General features: G+C 52.7%; 1 protein-coding gene across 1 annotated transcript in view; it reads left to right on the top strand.

Annotated features, from left to right (window-relative positions):
• The first annotated feature begins 706 nt into the window (after positions 1–706).
• The window catches only part of LOC115530662 (synaptopodin 2-like protein), a 13,625-nt gene continuing 872 nt past the window's right edge, over positions 707–13,459 (top strand). Inside the window, exons 1-7 of the mRNA XM_030339354.1 lie at positions 707–978; positions 3,876–4,027; positions 4,408–4,656; positions 5,773–6,164; positions 10,005–11,036; positions 11,725–11,784; positions 11,838–13,459. The exon at positions 11,838–13,459 is cut by the window's right edge and continues 872 nt beyond it. Of these exons, the coding sequence (XP_030195214.1) occupies positions 877–978; positions 3,876–4,027; positions 4,408–4,656; positions 5,773–6,164; positions 10,005–11,036; positions 11,725–11,784; positions 11,838–13,330 (3,480 nt within the window). The 5' untranslated portion in view covers positions 707–876 and the 3' untranslated portion in view covers positions 13,331–13,459. The remainder of the gene's footprint in view (positions 979–3,875; positions 4,028–4,407; positions 4,657–5,772; positions 6,165–10,004; positions 11,037–11,724; positions 11,785–11,837) is intronic.

The raw sequence follows: 13,459 nt of genomic DNA, 5'->3' as shown, positions 1-13,459 counted from the left end.
TCTGAATACCTTTAAAATTGAGATTGAGAGAACCTCTTATTTGCGTTGGTATTTTATTTTTTAAATAGAATGATCAGATAAATAATCGTTTTTTTATTCAAGCCACTCTATGTTTCACTCTAACAGCTATTATGGCAAAACAATGTTCTAACAAAACCAAAGGAAGACAAAATAATCATACATTTTAGTTTAGAGCAGGTGTTTATTTTGGGAGGGTATCAGCAGCAAGCATCCCTGGCCGGAGTATTGAAGAGTGACAAGCCATGTGTTAAATACAAGAGGGGGCCAGGGGTATAGACACACACAAAAACACACACTCAGACACACACGCATGCTAGTGAACGCACGGGCAAGCACTCCCATACACACAAATACACACACACAGACATACACACACACACACACAGACACACAAATAAACACACGCACACAAACACACACACACACACACACACACACACACACACACACACACACACACACACACACACACACACACACACACACACACACACACACAGACACACATAAAACACACACAACACACACATACACACAAACAGACAACACACACTTAAACAGACACACTCAAGCCTCAATGTTCACCCCCACAGACACAGCATTCCACTGTGACCCAGGACACGCCCCTCCTCTTTTCCATCTCTCCTCAGGGTGGGTGGGTGGGTGGAACGATTGGGCACAGACCCATAGTCTCAAAGAGGAGCAGAGTGCGAGGAACACACACCCACACACAAACACCCCCGCACACACATACATATGTAGCAGCCTCATCCACTGCCAGGGCTCACATAGTGAGGGCAACAGGAGAAGAGCCGATTCCTGTTATCGGGGGCCCCCAGATCACATCACAGCAGGATGCTGGTGGAGGACGTGGTGGTGTCCCTCTCCGGAGGAGCTCCGTGGGGCTTCAGACTGCAGGGGGGAGCGGAACACGAGAGGCCCCTGCAGGTGGCCAAGGTACCGGTGGAATGTGTTGTGTTGTTGTGGTCCGAGGGCCCAGTGATGCTTTGTGTGCGTGTATATGTGTTTGTGTGCGTTGTTAAAGCTGGTCTGGCTCTTTAGGTCTAGCTCTGTCTCAATTCATTTGAGTTGAGAGTTGTGGGTCATGCTTCAGCGATGTGGCTTGTATTGTCTTGAATATTTTTGTATTTTGACACCACTCAACAGATAATGAATTTATTTGATCAATTATCAGACAACTTATCACAGTTGTGTGTCATGGTTTGGTTTTTATTAAACAAATTAATATATTACTCAAATGTAGATAACCTCACAGTTAGCCCAAAGTACAGGGACTAGCGCCTACTATTTTAGAATTGCCTCTCGATAGGATTTGCTGCTTCTATCTTAAATTCGCTGACAGCCGTGTCTGTCCCCTCAAATAAGAAAGGCTATTCTGGTAAGGTGGAATGTTCCCCGACTCGCTTCCGACATTCGCTGTTGGTAGTTCGGAGCCCATGACCTCCCGTTCAAACCGAGGTTAGACGGAAATTAAGTGACTGGCTGTAGAAGCCAGCCGATATCGTTCAGCCGATATCGTTCAGCCGATATCGTCCTCAACACTTTGCTGTTTGAGTGTGTGTGTGTGTGTGTGTGTGTGGGAGGGGGGGGGGAGGGGTTCAAAGGTAATCAGAATAGCTTAGGGGTAGGCTATGCAAACTGATCACTCTCTGACTTCTCTATTTCTTTCTTTCATTATGCCCATCTTTTCTTCTTTTTAAAATATTGACACTATTATGGGACTACACACAATGACCCCATTGTTAAACTTAATCTAATGCAATTGACTGTAGCTTTGCCTCCCATCAGCTTTGTCTACAGTCTGTCATACGATGGGGAGTTTTCCCACTAGGTGTTATTTTGGGTAGGTCAGGAACACATGGTGGATGAAAGGCATTTCCACTAGTCCATAGGGGTTGTGCAGCTGTTCAAATTGGACTTTTACATGATGCTCAGCTGCGCTGGCATCTTTGTGTTTGTGTGCGAGTGTATGTTGGTGTGTGTGTGTGTGTGTGTGTGTGTGTGTGTGTTTGTGTGTGTGTGTATGTGTGTGAGAGAAAATAAAGAAGCAAGTAATAATTTGTGTGTGTGTGTATAAATGTTTGTGTGTATGTGTGTGCAAACCTGGAAGCCCTTGTAAACATCCCTACTATCATGTCAGCCTGGATAATGATGTGGAATAACGATTCAGGAGACGTGTGTGTGTGTGTGTGTGTGTGTGTGTGTGTGTGTGTGTGTGTGTGTGTGTGTGTGTGTGTGTGTGTGTGTGTGTGTGTGTGTGTGTGTGTGTGTGTGTGTGTGTGTGTGTGTGTGCAAGCCCTTGTTACCATCCCTACTATCATGTCAGCCTGGGGAGTGATCTAGGATTAAGGTTCAAGAGTCATAGATAAAGAGAGTATGGCCATATCTTCCAAAGCATTCAAGTAGGTGTGAGAACGCTCCACACTAAACAAAAATACCTTTATCTCAAACAGTGGCACTGTGATAACAACCTGTAGATGTGTGTGTGTGTGTGTGTGTATGTGTGTGTGTGCTTGTGTGTGTAGGAGTTTGTTTCTGTGTGTGTGTGTGTGTGTGTGTGTGTGTGTGTGTGTGTGTGTGTGTGTGTGTGTGTGTGTGTGTGTGTGTGTAGGCGTGTGTGTGTGTGTGTGTGTGTGTGTGTGTGTGTCTGTGTGTGTGTGTGTTTGTGCTTCTTTGTGCTTGTGTGTGTGTATGTGCATTTGCGTGTTGGTGTATGTGTGTGTGAGCGTGTGTGCTTCTGTGTGTGTGTGTGTGTGTGTGTGTGTGTGTGTGTGTGTGTGTGTGTGTGTGTGTGTGTGTGTGTGTGTGTGTGTGTGTGTGTGTGTGTGTCTGTGTAAATGAGATGTGGCAATTTTAATGATCGTCTTCTTCCTTATTTAGTTGTTGCCGCAATCTCATGTTCTAGAATATACTCCGCCATTTTGATTTAGGCTCACCGCCCCCCTTTCCTCTTCCCATTCCCGAATGGTCCCATGACATCATCTTTTAGCCCCGCCTCCAGCAATAATAGCTTCATGAAGTCAGAATTTTTTTTTAAAGTATGGGGGCTGTAATTAGTTTGGGTTCAAGTTCCCTCGGTACTGACCTCTTAGAACATAAATTATGATAAAAAAAAGGCTTGATAGAGAACCTGAGGAGGCCATAGGAAGCGTATTCTTAGCATTAATATTAAGCCTTTTGTATTTGGTCCCATGTCCTAATATGTCCCTACTCAAATTAAAAAGTGTCAATATGAAGGTGAAATCCATGGCTCAACAATAACTTTATAGGTAGACAATTATTGAGCACAGCATTAGCCACTATATTAGGAAGTAGTGTGACCTGATAGCTATGCCAGCCAAATCCCTTTATTGAGTACTTTATTGTAGTCTCAGATTGCTCTTGAGCAAGCCACTTCATATTTATCACTTGCACTGGCCACAATGAGCTAGAGAACACCCAGTAGTACAATTTTAAAAACAATTTTAAGTGGATGTTCCCTTGGGTTGACTGCTTGAGACAAGGAGTTGGATGGTTGCCCTATCGTCGCATGTTGTCGTTAAATCTGAGTTAAAATTAATTATATTATTGTTGATTGGACGCATAATATGATTTCCATTTCCAATGATGAATTTCAATATTCATTAATTCAGTGACTAGGCAATATCAGCAATATCACACACAATATCACACAGCATATCGCACACGGGACATGTATCACACCTGTGAAATGTGATGTGTTGTTCGGAATTAAACCCTGGCATACGTGTAGTACGACTATAGTTGGAGCCTGTGGGTACAGTCTGTGTAGTGCTTGTGCCTCACATGCATTATTAACCGGTGTGTTTCCACAGGTTCGACGGCGCAGCAAAGCGTGCAGAGCTGGCCTGAAGGAGGATGATGAGCTGGTTGCCATTGGAGATCAAACGTGTACGGAGCTCAGTCACAGTCAGGCCATGAATCTCATCGACATGCAGAGTGCCACACTCAACCTGAGGGTCAAGAGGTAGCAAACGCACACACACACACACACACACACACACACACACACACACACACACACACACACACACACACACACACACACACACACACACACACACACACACACACACACACACACACAAATGAATACACACACACATTCACACACACATGTGAATGTATATACACACTCTTTTTCTCACCATACACACATACACACACACACACACACACAAGCATACAAACACACACACATACACATACAAGAACACACACACATGTACACTCACATTCACACATACAAACCCTGTTTGAGCGTCAAACACACCGATGATAAATTCAGAGTCTAAACTCTACAGATCTCCTGGGTAACTCGTCGTTCGTGTCCGTTTGTCCCCGTAGGGCTCCGGCCTTCTGTGTGTCCTCGGCCTCTCCTCGCGTCGCTGGACGGGGGATGCTCTCGCCTCCAGTCGGGGGCGGAGTCTGCATCACCTCCCCCCCGGACAGCGAGGCCTACTACGGCGAGACGGACAGCGACGCGGACATACAGACGCCCGCGCTCCGGCGCCAACGACGGACTCCTCCGCACCCGCGGTCGCCGGCCCGCTATGAGTCCCGCGACGAGGAGGAGACCACCTCGGAGATGAGCGGGTAAAGGGGCAGCCGATGAAACGATGACCAGACTTCCCCTTCTTCACTTGCCCGATCTCCTCGGCCTCCTCCTCCTCCTCCTCCTCCTCCTCCTCCTCCTCCTCCTCCTTCTCCTCCTCCTCCTCCTCCTCCTCCTCCTCCTCCTCCTCCACCTCCTCCTCCTCTATATATCCACTAACCCCTGCTCCTCCTCCTCCTCCTCCTCCTCCTCCACCTCCTCCTCCTCCTCCTCCTCCTCCTCCTCCTCCTCCTCCTCTATATATCAACCAACCCCTGCTCCTCCTCCTGCTCCTCCTCCTCCTCCTCCTCCTCCTCCTCCTCTATATCCTACCCTTTATCCCGCCCTATATCTTCCTCCTCCTCCTCTACATCCTACTACTCCTTTATTTCCTCCATGTCCTCCTCCTCTATATATCCACCACTCCCTGCTCCTCCTCCTCCTCCTCCTCCTCCTCCTCCTCCTCCTCCTCCCCTACTATATCTTCCTCCTCCTCCTCTACATCCTTCCCCTCCTTTTTATCCTCCATATCCTCCTACTCTATCTCCTCCCCCCATTCCTCCATCTTTTCCTCTGCCTCTCCTCCTTCTACTCCTCTGTGTACTTTGTCCAAAAGAAATACTTCTCTAAACTGACAGATGATTAAGTTGGAGCCTATTGGTTTAGAAAACAAATCATTTGAAAACCTTATTAGGTTCTAAATATGGACCACAAAACCATTACATTTGGATTTTTTCTAACCACCCTTTGAGCAAATCCTACACTTAGTTTGTGTTTCCGACTCCAGCCGATTTACTGTGTGCCTGGGATTTTGGTTGCTGTGCTTCTTCAATAACACCATAAAAAATATTGCTTATTTTACGACCGCAATACCATTATTTTCCTCACGCAGAGATATTTTTGTATGATCCAGTTCCAGCCATTCATTTCTCGTCCATTTTCAGGACAATTGGGCTGAGAACAGCACATTCTTCCCGAGCCAAAGACTCGCACATCAGATAAGATTAGTGCTTAATCAGCCGTGCAAGTGCTTTATTTAGAATGGAAATATACGCAGGGAAAAACAAAAAAGAAACATGTTGACCTGAACAGACCCGTTCCCCTCCTCATTACCCCAGGTACGAGAGCGCCCCGGACGGAGGGGGGTTCCTGCACGCCTTGTGGGAGCCCACCAGAGCTCTGGAAGGCTTACCGGGCGTGCCCCGCAGAGAGCTGGTCTACCAGCCCCCCGAGGAGAGGGCCGCCGACCACCCCGCGCCGCTCACGCCACACACTCTGACCCCTCGCACCCTCACCCCGACCCAGGACCAGGGCCTGATGGACGGGGAGGGGGAGGTGGACAGCGGCTTCCAGGAGGCAGGGAGCTGCGTGCCCCTCGTGTCCCTTGAACGGGCCAAGGAGGCCATGATGATGGGGTCCAGTAGGCAGCTGGTGCCCATGGTGGGACCCCAGCTCGGACCCATCAGCGATGAACTCTCCACTTCCTACGTGGACAAGGCTATACAAGCCAGTGAGTAAAGACCACGATGCATCTTTCATATTAGCATTTATTATTATCGATAAGTGGCAGTTATTTGGGAAATTTCACACTTTCAAAAATTCTAACAAAAGCGGTTGAGCAACTGCGTTTATTGTAAAGCTGTAGATGACAGGGATTCCATCCGTGAGCCTCAACAACTGTTTCAAGTGTGACATTTCCTAAATATTCCGCTACACTACCCTCTAGTGGCCAAGTAACGTCCCTGCAGTTTCTCCCGTTGAACTGGATTATGTTCTGCAAGCAGGTCGGGAATGGTGGAGTCATTCAGAGGAGTGAAGTGTTGATGTATCCTTGCCTTCCGCATAGGAATTCCAGTCTATCTCCTCTGTCAGTATTCTGAGCAGTTGCCCGGCTCACTGTATTTATAGTTCTCAATGCTTCCCTTGGAAAGACAGATGGACATAACTCTGGTTTACAGATCTGCACAGCTGAACCCTGCGTATGTTTGTTTGATGATGACTTGGTTCATACTCTTTTACTTGTGAGTCAATCTGTGTGTGTGTTCCTGTGTTTGTGTGTGTGTGTGTGTGTTCCTGTGTTAGTGTGTGTGTGTGTGTGTGTGTGTGTGTGTGTGTGTGTGTGTGTGTGTGTGTGTGTGTGTGTGTGTGTGTGTGTGTGTGTGTGTGTGTGTGTGTGTGTGTGTGTGTGTGTGTGTGTGTGTGTGAACGCAGTGGTGTGGAAATACCGATTTATAATGCATCAGAATTTTCTGTAACGCCGTGTTTTCACCACATAGACATTTTCCTTATTTAAAATGATCCGAGATTTAATTTCATGGGCGGATGTTACAGTACCGCCTCATACTGCTGATGTTCCATGTGAATAGCTATGCTCTGAGCAAATGCAGCCCACTTGGGAATGCATGTCACTGTAATGAGAGAGTGCTATATAGGCCCGATGGCCAGGGTTCAAGGACACAAGTGTTCAGGTTAGGGCTGTAATAGCATTGGATCGCAGGACAATAGTGACAGGATATTTGACTGAAGAGTCAGGGGACCAGGCCTTTCTCACATTACAAGCACACAAACTCACACACACTTGCGTGCGAGTGTGTGCACATGCATACACACACACACACACACACACACACACACACACACACACACACACACACACACACACACACACACACACACACACACACACAAACACACACACACACACACATGCTGGCACATGTACTCCCACACACGCACACACACACACACACACACACACACACACACACACACACACATACAAACAGACAGACACACACGCACAAGCGCACACACAAACACACACACACAGACAAACACACACACACAAGCATTGATGTGCATTGCGCAACCACAAACACACACAGGTATGTTTGCATTTGCCCTTTGCACAAACACAAACCAAGGAACACACACACATGTAGCATTCTCAAACATAAGCCACTTCACATGTATGAATAATAGGTAAAGCACATACACACAAATTGCCTGGGCTTTGCATGTCAGCTTGTTGGCTGTGGATGAAGGATGGATTGTTACGATGGCAGTCACAGGTGACGTGTGAAGTGTCTCCAGCACACAGTGTAGTTAAATCTGCAAAGAGTTATGGCCAAGCTGTTCTCTATAAACTAAAACTAGCCTTAGTAACAAGCACAGAAATACAGCAACGGATGGACACCAACAAACACACAAAAGGCACCAGGCGCACACACACACACACACACACACACACACACACACACACACACACACACACACACACACACACACACACACACACACACATACACACAAACACACACACACACACACACACACACACAGACACACACATATGCACGCACGCAGACAGACACAAACATACAGACACTCAGACAGACAGACAGACAGACAGACAGACAGACAGACAGACAGACAGACAGACAGACAGACAGACAGACAGACAGACAGACAGACAGACAGACAGGCAAACAAAAACACACCAAAACTCAAAATATACAGACCCAGACACACCATATTTAGAACAGCAAACGCACACGCACAGACAACAACCAAACAAGATATACAGACCGACGCGCACGCAAAGATGCACCCATCAAAACGCACACACTCACACACATTGAGCGTTTGAGTGTGTGTTCATGAAAGAACGCAGGTGCGTGTGTGCCATCATGTCTGTGTGTATACAGAAACAGAGAGAGCTTAGACAGGTGTTTCATGGTCGTCAGACAGACCAGAATAGACGGCTGACATCATGCTGTGGTTTAGGTCACTGACAAGAGACAAAGGTCTTTACTTGGGGGTGGACCCCCCCCCCCCCCCACCCCACACCCCATCCATGCACATACACACACACACACACATATAACAGCCCCGTCTAAGAGTAGCACTTGTAGTGTGTGTGTGTGTGTGTACGCGTTGGTGTGCAAGCGTCATTCAGGGACAGACATACATTCACACACACACATTAATGACATGAGGGACCTCACATGTAGTTCCACAACAGAGCTGGATGGACATAGACAGCAGTGCAGGGTCTATGCAGGTAAGATCCTACTTTAAGCTCTCTGGCTGTGGTTCTATTCATGGAAACTACTGGAAATTATACCTATTTATTCAATTGCATGTTGATGCTATATTTGATTTTTTGAAGTGTTGATTTATAGACTGGGTTATTTTAATGTTTTTTTCTGCTGTTGTGGGCTGTTTGTGTTTGTGAGTTTGGTGCTCATCTGACGTATTTGGAGTTGTTTAATAGAGAGCGATTGGTGTTCCACTTTGACTTTAGTACTGAATTATCCATCTGCATTAGCTACAGCATTGACAAGGCTACAGTCATAATGAATGAACGATTTAATTCAAAGCTCGAGTTGGAATTATTTGAATCATTTTGTATTTTGTATTTCCATTTTATTTTTTCTATCATGTGAGAAGTTAAACTTTCATTAGTTAAGGTCCTGTATCGGTCTACATCACAAATTGACACCAATAGATTAATTATGATTGCATTTGTTGTCGTTATTTTTGTCCCCGGAGCTGAGATAATTCAAGCATTAATGATTGACATCACACGCTAATAAATACACATCAGATGTGTATTTCCGGACATTTCCACCAGACCCCCGCTGCCACTCATTAAACACCCTGATCTAACCCCCTCGGACTGTATGACTCACTGTCTTCTTTTGATTCCCGCAGCACACATTACTGTCGCTCCACGCTAATCCTTATTCCCTGTCAGCAGAGCCTTTGATTCTGATTTAGTGTCTGAGTTTGTACATTTCTCAGTTTTCTCTTCATGTGCTATTTTTGGCTTTTTCCCCCTTTTATATCTAATCCGACAGCAATATAAATATATTTGTTTTACATTTTTTATTCCTTTGGATTTCTTCTATTAAACATTTATTCACTGTTGTTTTTTCTCTCATTTGACCCTCCTCTGCCTCTCTCTATCTCTCTCTCTCTCTCTGTTTCCCACTCTCGATCTCTCTCTCCCCCTATCTTTCGCTCTCTCTTTTTCTTTCTGTCTCTGTCTCTCTCCCCCCCTCTCTCCCCCCTTTCTCTCTCTCTCTCTCTTCCTCTATCTTTCTCTCTCTCCTCCTCCCTTACCTCCCCCTCACTCTCTCTCCCCCCCTCTCTCTCTCCCTCCCTCCCTCTCTCTCTCTCCCCCCTCTACCCCATCTCTCTCCCTCCCCCCTCTCCCCCTCCCCCCTCTCTCTCTCTTCCTCTCCCCCTCCCTCTCCCCCCCCTCTCTCTCTCCCTCCCCCCCTCTCCCCTCCCCCCCTCTCCCTCCCTCCCTCTCCCCCTCCCCTCTCTCTCTCCCCCCCTGCAGAGCTTCATCGCGGGGAGAGTGTGGTGGAGAAGCAGGTGAAGGAGGCGCGCACCAAGTGCCGGTCCATCGCCTCTCTGCTGACAGACGCCCCCAACCCCAACTCCAAGGGGGTGCTCATGTTCAAGAAGCGCCGGCAGAGGGCCAAGAAATACACGCTGACCTGCTTTGGCAAGGCCGAGGGGGAGGACACTGAGGGGGACACCGGGGGGGAGACGGAGGAGGAAGAGGGGGGAGGTTCCGCCCTCAGCGGCTCTGAGGTCGAGGAAGAGGATTTCTCGGCGTCCTACGACCCGACGTGGGACAGCGGCTACCTGGACCTGCTGGACCGCATGAGCTCCGCCTGCCCGGGCACCACCCCCACCACCCCCACCACCCCCACCACGCCGTCCACCCATCGCAACCCGGGGCTCGACCCCTCGGCCTATCAGAGCCCGGGGTCGGAGTACACAGGGTACAACGGCGTGGCCTTCCAAGGCCCCAGGCTGGAGAGCGGCAGCGCGAAGCAGCCAATCGCGGCGGCGCTCGCGGCTCCCCACTCCGCCCCCATGTCCCCCCACGCGGCGGCCCTGACCAACGGGGCGTCGATGGTGGTCAGCCGGGCCAGCGTGGTCCTGACCCCGGCCGCTGCGGCACCAGGCTCTTACCAAGCTGGGCCCCGGCCGCAGCAGCAGCAGCAGCAGCATCATCATCAGCAGCCCACAGCCTACCAGCACCTCGATCCCGCCGTGAACTCAGAGCACCACGCCCTCGCCGCCGCCGCGCCCCCCAACGCCAACGCCGCCGCCGGCGTCCTGAACCGCACCGCCCGACCCTTCGGCTCCGGCCCCGGCGCCGCCCGGGCCCCCGTGGCCTTCCGTCCGCCCCAGCCTAGGCCCGCCGCCGCCGCCGCCTCTGTTGCCGCGGTGACCAGGCCGGTGACGGCCGTTTCCGCGGTGACGATACAGCCGCAGCGGCCGTTGCCGGGGCACGAGGCCAGGAGAGCGGTGTCCACCACCTCCCTCTACATCTCCCCCAGAGGCAACGGCGGCAACAGCAACCACGGCGCCGCTGCCACCTTCCCTCCCCCGCGCCTCTCCCCCGCGTCGCCCCCGTCCTCGTTGGCCTCCGCCCAGCCCCCGCCTCAGCCCGTGCCCTTCTCCCCGCACTACTCAGGGCCGCCCGCCGCGTTCCCTCCCCCCTCCGGCCCCTACTCCCCCGCCAGCGCCGCCCCTCCCCTCGGCCAGGCCCCCGCTCAAGGTCCACCGAGCTGTCAATCAGCCTCGCAGCCCTTCTCCCACCCCTCCCCTCCTCACCCTCAGCCCTTCTCCCACCCCTCCCCTCCTCACGCTCAGCCCTTCTCCCACCCACTCTCCCACCCCTCACCCCCACACGCTCAGCCTTTCTCCCACCCACTCTCCCACCCCTCACCCCCACAACCTCAGCCCTTCTCCCACCCCTCACCTCCTCACCCTCAGCCCTTCTCCCATCCCTCACCTCCTCACTCCCATCCCCTCTCCCACCCCCTCTCCCACCCCTCACCCCCACACCCTCAGTCCTTCTCCCACCCCTCACCTCCTCACCCTCAGCCTTTCTCCCACCCCTCACCTCCTCACCCTCAGCCCTTCTCCCACCCCTCACCCCCACACCCTCAGCCCTTCTCTCCCACTCACTCCTCTCAGTCATTTCCCTCTCCCAACGGCCCGGCTCACCTCCCTTCCTTCTCTGGTATCTCTGGCCCTCCCCCCACCCCCCCCCACCCCGCTGCCCCCACCCAGTTGGCCTTCCAGCCCCAGACCAACGGCCCCCCACCCCCCCCTTCCACCTACACACACCACCCCCCTCCCCCTCAACCCTTCAGCCCCTATAGCAACGTGACAGGTAGCCCTGTGACTCACCCGGCCCCCGTCGCTACCATGGCAACCGCGGGGTCTCCGCAGCAGCCCCCTCCTCCTCCTCCTCCTCCTCAGGCCGACTCCCTGGCGTCCCGGGAGCAGCGCATCTCCGTGCCGGCCGCGCGCACCGGCATCCTGCAGGACGCCCGTCGCCGTGCCAACAACAAGCCCATGTTCTGCGCCGTGCAGAACAAGGACGTGTCGCCCAACCCGGCGCTGCTCTCCATGCTGCAGAACATGGACTCCCCTACGGGGCCCACCGGCCCGGCCCAGGCCCCGCCCCCCGCGGGGGACGCCGGGGGCCACGAGTCGGGCCCCGAGGAGGACTGGCTGCGGCTCGGGGCGGAGGCCTGTAACTTCATGCAGGCCCAGCGTGGGCCCCGGCCCCCTCCCGTGGCCCCCAAGCCCCAGGCGCCCCAGGCCCCCCAGATGGGCCAGATGGAGGGTAAAGGCGGGCAGCTGTTTGCCCGCAGACAGAGCCGGATGGACCGCTACGTGGTGGACCGCTCGCCCTCTGCGGCCGCCGCGCCCTTCTCCCCCGGGCGGCCCAGAGAGGCCTCCCCGACCCCCTCCCTCCCCGCCACCTGGAAGTACTCGTCCAGCATCCGAGCCCCGCCGCCCATCAGCTACAACCCCCTCCTCTCCCCCTCCTGCCCCCTCAAGGCCCAGAAGCCCCAGAAGGCTGAGGCGGGGAGAGCGGGGCCGAAGACCGGATCCAAAACGGCCGCAAAGAAAGGGGGCCTCAAGCCCTTGGAGATCATGACTCATCAGCCGTACCAGCTCAACTCGTCGCTCTTCACCTACGTGCCCGGCGCCCCTCAGATGACCTCCAGCCCCCAGCGGCCCCAGCAGCAGCAGCAGCAGCAGCAGCAGCAGAGAGGCACGATGGGGGGTTACCAGACCCCCATGCAAACGGCGCGAGTGCGCGAGGTCAAGCGCTTCTCCACGCCCCCCCCCGTGGCGACGGGGCCCTCCCTGAAGGTCCTCATACCGCGGTCAGTCACCTCCCTGGGCGAGCCCACCTGGCGCTCCGAGCCCGCCTTCTCCTACCAGCCGGCCCCGGGCCACCCCCAGCCCCAGCCCCAGCCCCAGCCCCAGCCCCAGCCCGGCAGCCCCGCCTGCTACTACCCTCAGGCCTCTCAGTGGGCCGCCTCCTCCCCGCTGTCCCCTCCGGCTCCACCCGCTCCCACAGCTCCTCTCCCCCAGCTTCCCTACCTGACCTCGGTGCATCAAGGGGCCCCCATGCACGTCCCCACCTTCTCCCACCGCCAGGGATCTGGCTCGGAGCAGGCCAACCGGCAGTTTATCAGCGTTCCAGATCTGAGCCCCACCAACGGGTACCGCCCCTCGTCCAGGAGCAGCCAGTCTTCGGTGGGCGGTCTGAGACCCAGGTTCAGCACCAGCAACCTGGGCCTGCAGCCCTGTGTCTGGCGGCCAGGAGCCACCATGCACTGAGGGGAGACGGCTCGGTCGAATGAACTGAACAGCACCCCCTTGTGGCCGGAACCGTAGAGGACATCTTTACACCAGGGGTCTTTTCAATGAGGCCATGTTGAGACATAATTTAGTTGTAAGCACGGAGTA

Source organism: Gadus morhua, chromosome 18 (genome assembly GCF_902167405.1).
Source record: "Gadus morhua chromosome 18, gadMor3.0, whole genome shotgun sequence".
In the NCBI taxonomy this organism is placed as follows: Eukaryota; Metazoa; Chordata; class Actinopteri; order Gadiformes; family Gadidae; genus Gadus; species Gadus morhua.
Note: the sequence above shows the minus strand (reverse complement) of the source record. Positions and strands in the feature narration are given on the sequence as shown.